General features: G+C 32.6%; 2 protein-coding genes and 1 long non-coding RNA gene across 3 annotated transcripts in view; all 3 read right to left on the reverse strand.

Annotated features, from left to right (window-relative positions):
• Positions 1 to 72: 72 nt before the first annotated feature.
• On the reverse strand, positions 73 to 7,227 carry LOC110991985 (papilin). Its single transcript, XM_045634595.1, has 18 exons — positions 7,084 to 7,227; positions 6,953 to 7,005; positions 6,636 to 6,733; positions 6,366 to 6,462; positions 6,035 to 6,196; positions 5,824 to 5,941; positions 5,469 to 5,755; positions 4,817 to 4,996; positions 4,582 to 4,746; positions 3,808 to 3,895; positions 3,580 to 3,701; positions 3,265 to 3,432; positions 2,946 to 3,069; positions 2,326 to 2,404; positions 1,236 to 1,434; positions 739 to 909; positions 343 to 466; positions 73 to 163 (listed from the first exon to the last, which is right to left on the reverse strand). The coding sequence occupies exons 1-18, from the start codon at positions 7,101 to 7,103 to the stop codon at positions 91 to 93; spliced, it is 2,328 nt and encodes a 775-aa protein (XP_045490551.1). The 5' UTR covers positions 7,104 to 7,227; the 3' UTR covers positions 73 to 90.
• Positions 7,228 to 9,158: 1,931 nt separating this feature from the next.
• LOC110991986 (kunitz-type serine protease inhibitor bitisilin-1) lies at positions 9,159 to 10,839 on the reverse strand. The gene is made up of 5 exons (XM_022257601.2): positions 10,721 to 10,839; positions 10,588 to 10,640; positions 10,083 to 10,206; positions 9,590 to 9,683; positions 9,159 to 9,436 (listed from the first exon to the last, which is right to left on the reverse strand). The coding sequence occupies exons 1-5, from the start codon at positions 10,741 to 10,743 to the stop codon at positions 9,248 to 9,250; spliced, it is 483 nt and encodes a 160-aa protein (XP_022113293.2). The 5' UTR covers positions 10,744 to 10,839; the 3' UTR covers positions 9,159 to 9,247.
• Positions 10,840 to 12,522: 1,683 nt separating this feature from the next.
• Positions 12,523 to 12,886, reverse strand: part of LOC123689498 — a 1,224-nt gene continuing 860 nt past the window's right edge. The window contains exons 2-3 of the long non-coding RNA XR_006750460.1: positions 12,873 to 12,886; positions 12,523 to 12,721 (exon numbers count right to left, since the gene is read on the reverse strand). The exon at positions 12,873 to 12,886 is cut by the window's right edge and continues 83 nt beyond it. This is a non-coding gene — a long non-coding RNA (uncharacterized LOC123689498). The remainder of the gene's footprint in view (positions 12,722 to 12,872) is intronic.

Consider the following 12,886-nt stretch of genomic DNA (forward strand, 5'->3'; position numbering starts at 1 on the left):
AGGTTTTATGAGTATATTAGATCAGACAATATTTTTAATAGACAATAACAATACGCCGGATATTTTTTATCATTGCTAGTGCTGGCAAGTTCAATACTTCATAAAAAAAGAGCGTGATTCGTTATGAAGGCACTTTTTTTCACATTCTTCTTGTGTTTGGAACCTAGAAAAACATATGACTACACTAAAGTTTAGTTTATTTGACTTGACGTTAATTCCCCGCTACATAAATATTTCGATACGAATTAGGAGCTTCAGTAAGCTTTTTAAAAAAAGCAGTGGATATAGGTATATACATTATTTACCTTCCTTACTGATTTTTCTACAGACATAAATAAATACCTGTTACTATTTCCATTGCATCCAGTGTAAAAAAACTTAAAACATTTATCTTCAATTTCGTCATAGTACCATTGAGTGATTTGTTCTGTGCAATCCCCTACATCAGGATTTTGCTGACAAGGATCTGAGAATTAATTAACCATTTTTAATTATTTTATTTATAAATGATATCATCTCATAGTACCTAAGACTAACAATTGTTCAACCAATATTGACATTTAAAAACGAAATCAATAGGTATATAACAGTTTAACTATATCAGTGTGTAAACAATATTTGCCAAATACGTCTGTTGACTAATTAAGTTTATACGATATTTATGTTGTATGAAAAATCTATCATTTTATATGTTGACATTTTAATTTGACATTCTTTTAGATGTAATGTAATACTAACTAGCATGTGGTGTACACATATATTGACACTCGGCAATACTAGAGAAGCGATTGGGACTGCCGCGGCATCCACCATAAATAAAGTATTCGCAGCGATCCTTTTCTGAATTATAGTATACTTTTTGTACAGCCTCATGACAGGGCCCCGAGTCCTTTGGATAGCTGCAAACATCTGTAACACAACTTTAGTTTAAGTAATATACATTCACCAAGACCTATAGTATACCTTTCTCGCGAGGACACAGCTGAACATGGTTAGTTTAGTCATAACAAATTTGGTGGCAAACATGTTAAGGAAAACGTTATATGTATAATAATAACCAAGATATTATTACTTAACGAACATACAAAGTTTATGTAGCATCCTTTAACCGCAACAAAACAATTTCGTAAAGGTTTGTGTTAAGTAATTGTTCCATTCAAAAAGTAAATACTCCATTGAATGGTAAACACGAAAAAATACTACCTAAGCACGAATTACGAAGAAATTATGCTTACTTATATCTTGGTAAAATCCACATTCTCTCTGACAACCTTCTTCAGAAGGAAACGTAGCTGTGATCCTACATGAACGTCCGGAGTCTGCATTTTCAAAGGAAACACAAGTCCCACTAGTCACATTGAAGTACCAAACTGTGCCAGGTTTCTTACACTCCTCTAGACTGGAGGATATCTCACAAATACTCGCAATAAAACGCTAATAAATAAAGCATATTGCAACTAATTATTTAAACAAATGACTGGATAACAGAGTTACTTACGGGATAAGTCTTTAGATACAATTACAATGTTGAAATTGTGATACTAATTCGTTTAATAATACATTACGTCACATATATCTGACAAATACTGGAAAACGTGAGAATTTAAATACTCCAGTCATTATATACATTTGGAAAAGAAAATGAACCGAGAAATCCAAATTTTGGATATTACGTGGGGGCGGCTAGAAAAGCTTAAGTTCAAATTGTCCAATTTCCGCCACCTTGAAAAAAGACTTAAATTCAGTTTTTTCATAATAACTTGGTTTCCCGTTGAGATAGAAACTTTATTGACGAATACTTTTTTGTTGCTCTTTGCACGATCTACAATTAAGGTTCTATACATTATTCACGTATCGATCATCGTTATCGAAATATCGATAAAAAAAACACAAATTTGGGGAAAAATAATTGTTATCCGCTATTTCCTTTTTTCTCGTCAAAGATATCGAAAAATATCTCAAACAAAACTATAGAGCGTGTTTAGACCTACAAATTCGTTTTTTTTATTATTTATTTTCGAGAAAAATTACGACCTCAAAAAATATCACCTCGACGTAATATCCAAAATTTGTCTTTCTCGGTTCATTTTCTTTTTTAACCAGATTTTTCCGACGTAATGACTGGACTAAAAACGAAAAACAAGATTTAAGCGAATTTCGTTTAATTGTGATTTGTCAAATGGAATCTAAATGTATAGCGATTATTTCACAAGATATACTGTTGAATAATCACGATGGAACGTTGTATGGTTTTGTCTTTAAATAAACATTTTACTACTAATCGACGATAACTTGAAATATTAAAAAAATCTCAATTATTATTACCGGAAATTCGACTTCGTAATCAAGTGCCAGAAATGGTCCGATTTTGCACCGATGTTCGCAATCCAGCAATGTTTTGAAACTAAAACAAACATTTCCAGTTGTTAAACGAATACTTCGAGGTGCCAGGATCTTCATCGCATCTTCAAGAATCATAGTACAATGCATTACATAAATAAAAAGCATAAACAAAAAATTTTCCTTATTGACAGTCCAATGACATGTCACTCACAACTCAACAACTCAAAAAATAATTTTAATGATCCGACGAGTCTAAATCCATTTTTAATTTCGGCTACTAAACATTTCGAAATGTTTATTAGTCAAAATTAAATTGACGAAAACGTGTCAAAAAAATAGAAGAACTAAAAAATTTACGTAACTAAAGAGAAAGTATATTCTACAACAACAATACACGTAATAATGATAAATTATCGTTACTTTATGCTTCACAAAAAGTGTAATATATGCTGAATTAAGAATATGTGGTATCCCAGTTATTATCTTCATCCAAATGAATGCGTTTTTTGTTGTTTTCTGTGATACATACAAAAATATACACCTTTACAATTATAAGATATAGAGCTGAAATACAATTTAAGCAATATGATGTATAAACTTACCTATTTTCGTTGTTTCCACAAATATTTTCACCAAAAAGGATGCAGGAGTCAGTAGCTGCATCATAAAACCACTCAGTGCCACTACTATTACACGAAGTTTTGATTATAGGTAGATTGCATATATCTAAAGAAGACAACAATAAAAAATAAAAAAATATGCTTTATATCTTCTTATTGAATTGTAATAGGCATGCATAAAATGAATTCTTCCCACGATAAATTTAATTAGTTACCTAATAATTATAGGATAATAGTTAAATTTCTCGCTTAAATTTTTTTCGTTAGAATTTTTTTATAACGAAGGCTTCTTTTATCTTACCTTCCAACATGCATTGGCGATGGCAAATCTCCTTTGATGGGAAGTTATTCCTGTTGCCCCCACATCCCCCATATTGGAACTGAACACAGGCATCTCTCTGATTATCATAACCCCATCGATTTATGGTATCAGAGCAGGGTCCACGATTTAGTTCCAGGTAACAGATCACTATGTACAAAGTATGTCAGTGCATTTCATAAATTTGTAAATAAATACAAGTCACATGATTTCTATTTAATTAAAAACTAGTTAATTTTCAGCTGAACCAAGGCTAACTACGGCTTAGGAAAAAATGTTAAAAAAAGCAATACTAACCGGGCTTTTCTATCTCGGGACGCACAATTTCAAACTCGATTTTTTCGTCACATTGATTCATGCACGTTTCTATATTGTCGAAATTGTTTGCATTTTTACTATATCCGAAAAACATTTTACACCTATAAATTGTTTTGTATAATACCATAAGTAATTCTTTTAATTCTTCTTAAACAATGTGAGGTTTTTGCTTAGAATTTGGAGAATAAATTATAATTTTTGGAATACCTTCTCGACGTCATGTCATAATACCATCGCGGGTTACAGTCATTACAATTTTCATATAGAAGAGGAAGAGTGCATACGTCTTCCCTCTCTGAAAATTCGGTAAAGTATTAATCAATCTTTATTCAATTTAATTGACAGAACTTGAGGATATTATTTTCAGCTGAAATGAAATATAAAATATTTTTACTGTGGAATTAAAGATACAGATACACTTATTATTCCAAGCCATTAAATTTGAATCGGTAGACATCCCTACTCGTAGGCAAAGAAGACAGAGGGCGAAGGCAAAGAGAAAAACCGGACGTAAAAAACTTACCGTTGGTACTCTTTTAAAATAGCAAATCATCTTACAAAATGACTATGGCAAACAACACTTATTTTAAACAAATATGTATCCCAAACCCTTTTATCAACTAGATAATTGTTAACTTTTAGTCAGCCTTTTTACACAGCTTTTCTTTAATATATTCCTTAAATGTATATTAATATGCATAATATTTTCATAAATAATATCATATATTATTTATGAAAATATCAGGAAATGTTAATATAGTAATTTCCTTGATTGTATCTCCCAGAGATTCCTAACATTTATAATTAATAATAATTAATTAATTTATAATAGATTGCACGAATAGCCCGCTTCTGCAGGGTGAAAATAGTTTCGACAATCTATTGCCCTATATGAATAAACTATAATCCTACTGCTAAACTTTATGAGAAGGATTAATAGTTATTAATATTTTATACTCTTACAAGTAGCAGAATGCTTACGTCTTGCACATGCGCTGGCGCACTCTTTTTCACTGTAAAATTGATTATCGTTGCCTCCACAGCCCTTGTAATAGAAAGGCACACAACGATTCTCAGTCTGGCTGAAAGACCAGACCGGCCACTTTTCAGTGCAGTTGCCTGCCTCTTGTGGAAGAATGCATTTCGCTGTGTAATAATAATTATTATTAGTCTAAAAAAGTGTAGTATTAAACAAGATCTAATTTCAAATTGTCACCTTGCAGGGCGCCTGGAGGGTCACACCGCTGCATGCATGCGGCTTCGGAGTTGAATCTGTTGGTATTACCCCCACAGCCTCCCCAAATGAACTGAGAGCAGCGGCGCAAGTTAGGATCGTAGCCCCAGCGGAGAAACTTACCAGCACACGGACCACGCTCCACCGATAGGTTACATTTAACTTTGAAATTAAAAAAAAAAAATTCCAACACTATAACACTCATAAAAGCTTGGCTTTTGTTAAACAGAAGGAAATCCGTCGCCAAGATGGTCCGGCAGGATATGGAACTTTTTATTCCATTCTCTGCAGTGTCGATCGGTGGCAAGTCCAAGCCTTGTTGGTTTAAACGCTCTTGTACAGCGTCCTTGCGTCGAAAGCGAGAATCCTTTTAAGCATAGTCTTTCAAGAAAAGAGCATACCAGTGTTCAAATGTCCGGCAACGCACTTGCGAACCCTCTGACAATATCAGTGTCTATGGACGGCGGTATCATTTAATATCAGGTGAGCCTCCTGTTTCTCTCCCTTTATAAATCTTAAAGAATTACCAGGAAAAGGAAAAGATTCCTTTTGTTCAACGCCTATGTGATCACGATATATAATTGAAAGTATAAAATAATGACGATCATTCTAATGTGTTAAAAATATAGTTTACCTTCATTTATGTTTGGTATGTCTTTATAATTTTGAAATGTGTCGTTTCTAGCCTCAGTAATACCATCAGGGCAGCATCCGTATTTGCTACTAGAGCAATCACATCCCTCTTTATTTGGTCCCTTAGCCTCTGTGACGTCATCTCCACAGCAACCATATTTAGACAGCTGGCACAAACAACCTTGCAAGTTTGGTCCAGTGGAAGCGGTAATACCATCAGGACAACAGCCGAACTGATACGTGTGGCAACCACAACCTTCAAAGTATGGCCCTCTGGCTGGAGTATGTCTATAAAATAATATGTTTGAAAATATTACATATTATAATAGTAAAATAAAATAATAAAATTGACTGACCTGTCGGGACAGCAATCGTACTGAGTGTACTGACATCCACATCCTTCGTTGTTTCCTCCACGAGCAATTGTTACCTTATCTGGGCAACATCCAAAGTGGGCAAACTTACAGCCACAGCCTAAAAATAAAATGTTACAAAAATTATAATTAACAAATGAAACTATTTTTTTTAATAGTTAATAATAAAATATAATTAATATTCAAGGAGTACCTTCAAAGTGCGGTCCTTCAGCGGGTTTATAATTGTCGGGACAGCAGCCGAATGCGGTTTGTAAACAACAACCTTTATTCTGAGGTCCGTGTGCTGGAGTCTCACCATCTGGACAGCATCCGTAAGATGTTGCCTCGCAGAACTTAACACTCACTTGTGGGTCTAATACAAAAATTCTAGTAAAATTCATTTATGTTAAGCAGATGTTCTGGGATCATAAGTCTATTCCAATGGCATATTGTAGTTTGACTAATATGAAAAATAACAGCTCAGTATACTCTAGTTGAAACAATATTATGAGTATTCTTATATAAATGCATGCGTGCTTTACCTGTGTCATCAATATCCGCCATTGTTGTAGAAGTGGATTCATCACTATTATCCTCCGTCGTTGTTTCAATAGAAAGCTCAAAAGCATAAGGGTCTATCTAAAATATTAAAATTTTACCATGTAATTCAAACTAACAAAAAAAAAAACTACTTGACTAAAGTATTTTGATGCTTTCGTGTAGTGTTAGAAAAAAATACTAAGCTGCAGTGCCGAAACTTGAAAACGTTTTACAATATTTTTAACCTTGTATTATTGATTACAAAATCATACCAGTGTGTGTGTCTCTACTGCAGCTTCAGTAGAGCATATTATTATATTATCTCGTAGTCCCTCAAAGTGAATTTTAGCCTTATCATCAACTACGGAATCTGTAAAACGATTAAACAAATTTGGGTTTTTCCCAATCATAAACTATACTTATTTCGGTTCAAGATTTGACCATAAAAAAGGTCGTATATTATTTCAAAATCTAATTATTTACGATTATTTAAGCGTTATGAAATACCAAAGGCGTACTTGTATTACAAACATGTGTTAGATAAAAGTCCTGCCATTGTATGCATGTTACACAATATATTATTATTTACCTGTTTCCCCAGTATCAGAGTTGTCAATAATGATGACTATGAAGAACACTAATCTAAAATACCAATCAAACATACATAAAACATAAAATGAATTTTAAGAGAATAAGTTATAAACAATAGGTTTGTCTTACCTCGGTACAATCCCTTTCATGATATACTCTGATGTATTTACCACGACGTGATTTAAATATATTTAAACAAACAGTGCAACCGTGTGATACAAGAGACAAAATTAAATTGAACTGAAGATTGTGTTTTAGTCAAATTTACGCGTATTATCTCTTCCGTTTGATTAATATCAAATGTAATATTAAAATGCTAATTATATTTGTCAAAAAGCGTTTTCCCCAGTGGGAACTAGCAATATTATAATGCATAATTATTTTCATATATCACAATGCTAGAAGTAGTTTTATTGTCAATTCATCTATTTTATTGTATTAAATCATTCTATGTTTATTTTTTATGATAACTGATACTGGTAATTTGGTAAATAATAATTCACAATATTACTAAATTTTTTGTGTCTTTCTGCTGAGGGAGGGAGGGAGGCATCGTTAGGCGCTGACTTAAGTATTATTAGTAATTTTAAACAACTCTGCCATATTCCAATTAAATTAAATTGTTCATAGATTTTATTATTAACGCAAAAGCAATAAGTATTTGAAGCTAAGTGAAGTTATTAGGAGTATAGACGACTTTCAAATATGTGGCATTTACAGGCGAGAAAAGTGCCAATCTAGTTCCAATATTCATCTTCAAGATGGTTCAAAGTTCTCATTCTCATCCAGCTGTCCTGACTCGACGCAGGATTTGCAACAAAACCTAGAAAATGTATTTGAATATATTTTTATTATTATGACTTGATGTCACATGCAATTTATGCAGGCTGTTGGTAAGCAGGCTTAAGTCTAACCTACCGATTTAAAAATTATTATAACAAGATCTAGCCGTAAAAAATAATTTCTCAATGGATTTTAATAATTAAAATTGAGTTGATACAGGCCGTATTAGTTATACACTTCCAATTCACGATAAGTTTTACTATCTAACTTATGAGTCATTATGTGAATGAGTAGTGTCCCAGTGCTTCGTAGGCTCGCTCAGTGAATCCAATCCTCTAAAATTATTATTTATCTGGTCCATAAAAGTCTTTAAAGAAGACGCCGTTTCCCAATTAACCGATTCAATATTAAATAAAGCAGTAACATGATGTATTAATAAACGCTTGTTATCAAACCGGTGAGAAAGTAACTTTCACGCTGTATTATAATTATACAATTTTTATTAAATTTCGATCGAATCATTCGTCGTTTATTTCGTCGATCGAATTTTTCATTAACAACAGCAGCTGACCCGTCCAACGATGACCTCAAATTATGAAATTTATTTATGTCATCAATTTCATTATTACTATGAATAAGACTGGTAAAAGTGTCCCTAAACTCTAACCAACCAATTATTTATAAAACCATTAAATTTCGGTATCTGAAATTACATAGGTAAAGTAATGGAATATTTGTTGTTACTTTGTTATTGTATTCCTAGAACACTAAAATCCAACTTTGCCTTTTAGTACACTTGCCTAGTTCAAAATAATGAACAATATTTAATAACTAGTAATTGTTAATTTCACAAAATTAGGCAAGGCAAACTTAGTATATAAACATAGTTTATCATATTATTTTGTGTTCATTATCTTTTAGTCATTCAATAATACTTCCTGTGAAATTACAGCTGTAACTTAGTTTAAAGCGAAGCATTAATTAATAAATCAAGATAAGATGGGGAACTGGAACTGCAAGAGCGAAACGAAGAACGTCGCGATCGCCCAAGGACAAGTTGCATCAACGATGCTCTAGAGCAGAAAATGGATATCTTTTTGTTGGTAGTAGCCACACTTTTTATACTGGTTTTTTACTACGCATTACAACACTTCTGTCACAGGAGAGTCATGCAGTGGCTGAGGTATCAAACCTCACTTCGATGTCGGCAAAAACAGCAGTTTAGTTCAGGTTAACCCGTCATTAGGTAAAATTCATATTTTTTTCTGTATAATTTTTTTTTGTAAAGGGAGGTAACATAGTGACATCACTCATAAATAATATTGTACTTGTGTGTAATAGTCATAACCGTTTGCTTTGTTTGTAATATGTTTCATGGTCATTAGTCTAGATCCAACCAGTGTAGGTACTTCGCGCTCGTAAATTAAATATATTTCTTTGCTGAATTTTTATTAACAGTAATACAAATGTAGGGCATCACTTACATTGACTTCATTGTATCGGCATTAAATTATGGGTAACCTCCAAGTCCTTTGAATGCACCGCATCGCCTTTCACATTCCTCTTCTGAGCGGTAGCTGTTCGCATATCCGCAAGCTCCAAAATCACCAACAACACAGGCCTCTGTTCTGGAGTCGAAATAATACGTGGTCACGTTTGGACCACACGGCTGAATAGAAACGGGAGTACGACACTCACCCTAGAATAAATTGCCACGCATAAAATCAATAAACAAAACACGATAGGTAGAAGAAAAGTGAACGAAATATACAATCTAAAACTTATTAATAGAAACGAGTCGAAATTCATGAAATAAACTCAAAAAGCTAATTATTCAATATCAGAGACTCACAGTTGATGAAGGAGTATTAAGAGGTGAGGGTTCTGTAGTGGCTGAATCTTTGACCACACGGCAACGGTTCTCACATTCCGCTTGAGAAGGGAACCTAAAACAAAACTTATACAATAATTGTATGTAAATAATATGTTGTGTTGAATTTGAACTTAGGATGAAACGACAGCGCGTCTCGTTTGATCTTGATCGAAGGTTATTTCTAACTAAATTGTACGTATACGTACAATTTAGTTAGAAATACGTATATATATATATATAATACGTGATGATTTGTCTGGTCTGTTGTAATCACAATCAAATACATTGTTTTTATTCTAATCCCGAAGGTAGCTCAAATGGCTGTCGTTTCGAGCAATAAGAATACATCTCTTATTGCTCCAAATCAAATATTGTGCTTTATGAAGATTATTTTAAGTCGTCATTACAAACCGTGTCGCTGAAGAATACATAGAATGTATGTGTTTGAAAGTCTGTTGAACAAACTACATACCTATTATCGTTTCCACGACATCCTCCGTAACGAAACTGTCTACACATATCTTCCTGTTCACTGTAGTACCACTTGACAAATCTGCCTTTACAAACACCTGTGTCTGGTTCCTGCTTGCATAGATCTATTGGAAAAACAATTCATTATTGAGCGTACCATTGAGCGATTTGGTACAATCCCCTACATCAGGATTTAGCTGACAATTTTAAATTGTTATTATTAATTTAACAAACTTCATCCAAGTAATAAATCCAGTGGGGGACGTACAGTTAAAATAAAAGATAGCTTAAAACACCATGACGTCTTTAATATGAAAAAGGGCATATTCAGGCTGTGGCTGTGAGCCTATCAATGATGCGGTGTCCATGAAAATCTAATTAATTCCCGACTATTTAAGCGTTAACATCATCTAATACTTTGTATTTGTATTACAGACATTTTTAGATAAAAGTCCTGCCATTGTATGCATGTTACACGATGAAACGAAAAATATAATATTCATTACCTGTTTCTTGAGCCTCAGAGTTGTCTATAATGATGGCTATGAAGAACACTATCCTAAAATAACAATCAAATATATAAAAAAGTTAAAATGGATTTAAGTAGATTAAGTTTGAAAAACAAAAGTTTCGTCTTACCCTGATATTATAGTCCCTTTCATAATACACTCTCTTGTATTACCTCACTGTAAAATATATTTAAACAAATGATGTAACTAACTACAAGAGACACAACTTAAATAGAACTGAACATGTGTTTTTGTCAAATTGACGCGTATTATCGTTTCTGTATGATTCAAATGTAATTATAAAATGCTAATATGTGTTAACTAGTTATATTATAGTGTATTGTTATTCTCTTATATCACCGTACTGGAAGTAGTTTTCTTTTGCTAATTCATCTAGTTTATTTTTGAAATTATTCTATGTATATTTTTTATTATACCTTATACTGGTATTGATTCACAATTTTATTAACATTTTTGTGTCTTTCTCTGAGCTGACGTATGGAGGCACCGTGGGATGCTCACCGATATATAAACGATTCGGTAAACTTACCTCAGTTTTCAGTATAATTACTTAGTTATTTCAAACAACTCTGCGCTATTCCAATTAATTAAATAAATTTAAACCAATAATCGATTTTATAATAACGCATAAGTATTTATAGTTAAGTGAATTTGTAGGAGTATAGACTACTGGCACCTATTTAAGACTTGCAAAAACATCGGATCTACAAATTCTGCTATATAACAAACAAACACAATACCATCCACCAATATTTTCAACTTTTTTAATCATATGTTCTGTCTCTACCGACGTAGGGCGTCCGGTGCAGGACTCTTCCTAGCAGCTTCTTCATGCTCCTTCCTTAGAGGAACATGAACCTCTATTAATTGTTTTAAAAAGACAATTTTTTTTTATATTATTGTTTCTGATGTTTGGGCTAAGCTTGCCAATATATAATATTGTATTTAACTATTTTATTTAATGTTGTGACGAACTAATATTTGTGTCACAATGAACTGAGGCAATAACCCTGACAAACAGGGTTATCCCCCATTAGATCTCTCAAAAATTCTGTTGCCGAGCTTGCAAAGAAAGGATCGGGAATACTTTCTTGCCCTTCTACTTGATCATATATATAAAACGCGGCTCACAGATAGTCCAAATCCCACTGCCAGCAGTTAACCCGCAAATGGCAAAGCGACTTCTAAGCCTCAATGTAATAAATCTCAATAATGATAGGGACAACTACGGGCTACTGTCTGCTAAATAAACATCTCTTTAATAGCAAGACGGGCATGCCTTCGAGGAATCAGTAACCCGCATAGTCCTAAAATAGCCTGTCTTGCCAACGAGAAGGAATGAAGATGTTTGTAATCATATATAATTTGCTGTATTTTTTTAAAGTTTAATCTATGTATAACGTTGTAATCAAAAATGCTATTAACGTAAAATAAGAATAATTTTTCAATTTAAATTTAAATTGTTATGTTAATTTGGTCAATGAGTAATAGTTTGGATATAGCGAACCAAGGTTTTCGATAAAGACAATTTCTACAATATTGATACCCAAATGACTGAAAAATATTTCGATATAGATAGGTGGTATTTTGTATTCTGTCTCGACTGCCTATGATGAAACTCAGCTGCAGGAATAAGTCGAAAACTTCAAGGGAAATAATATTAGACGACATTATATGCACAATTCTATCAAGGTTATTGTAAAATTATTCTATGTATATTTTTATGATAACTTATACTGGCATTGATTAACAATTTTATTAACATTTTTGTGTCCTTCTATTAGCTGGCGTAGGGAGGATCGTTTGGTGCTCACTTATTATATAAAGATTTCTATCTTAACTTAGTTCAGATCTAAGTATTTTTAGTAATTTAAAACAACTCTTCCATATTTTAAATAAAAAAACATTACATTAAATTATTCATAGATTTTATTATAACGCATAACCAATAAGTATTTGAAGCCAAGTGAAGTTATTAGGAGTATAGACGACTTGCAAATATGTTGCATCAACATGCGAGAAAATCTAGTTCCAATATTCACCTTCAAGGTGGTTCAAAGTTCTCATAGGGTCCACCTGTCCAGACTCGATGCAGGATTTGCAACAAAACCTAGAAAATGTATTTAAATATATTTTTATTATTATGACATGATTTAAAAAAATATTATAAAGAGATCTAGAAGTAAAAAACCATTTCTCAATAGATTTTAATAATTAAAATTCAGTTGATACATGTCGTATTAACTCATGATAATACTTACTGCGAGTAGAAATT

The sequence above is a fragment of the Pieris rapae genome, chromosome 1, assembly GCF_905147795.1.
Source record: "Pieris rapae chromosome 1, ilPieRapa1.1, whole genome shotgun sequence".
NCBI classification, from domain to species: Eukaryota; Metazoa; Arthropoda; class Insecta; order Lepidoptera; family Pieridae; genus Pieris; species Pieris rapae.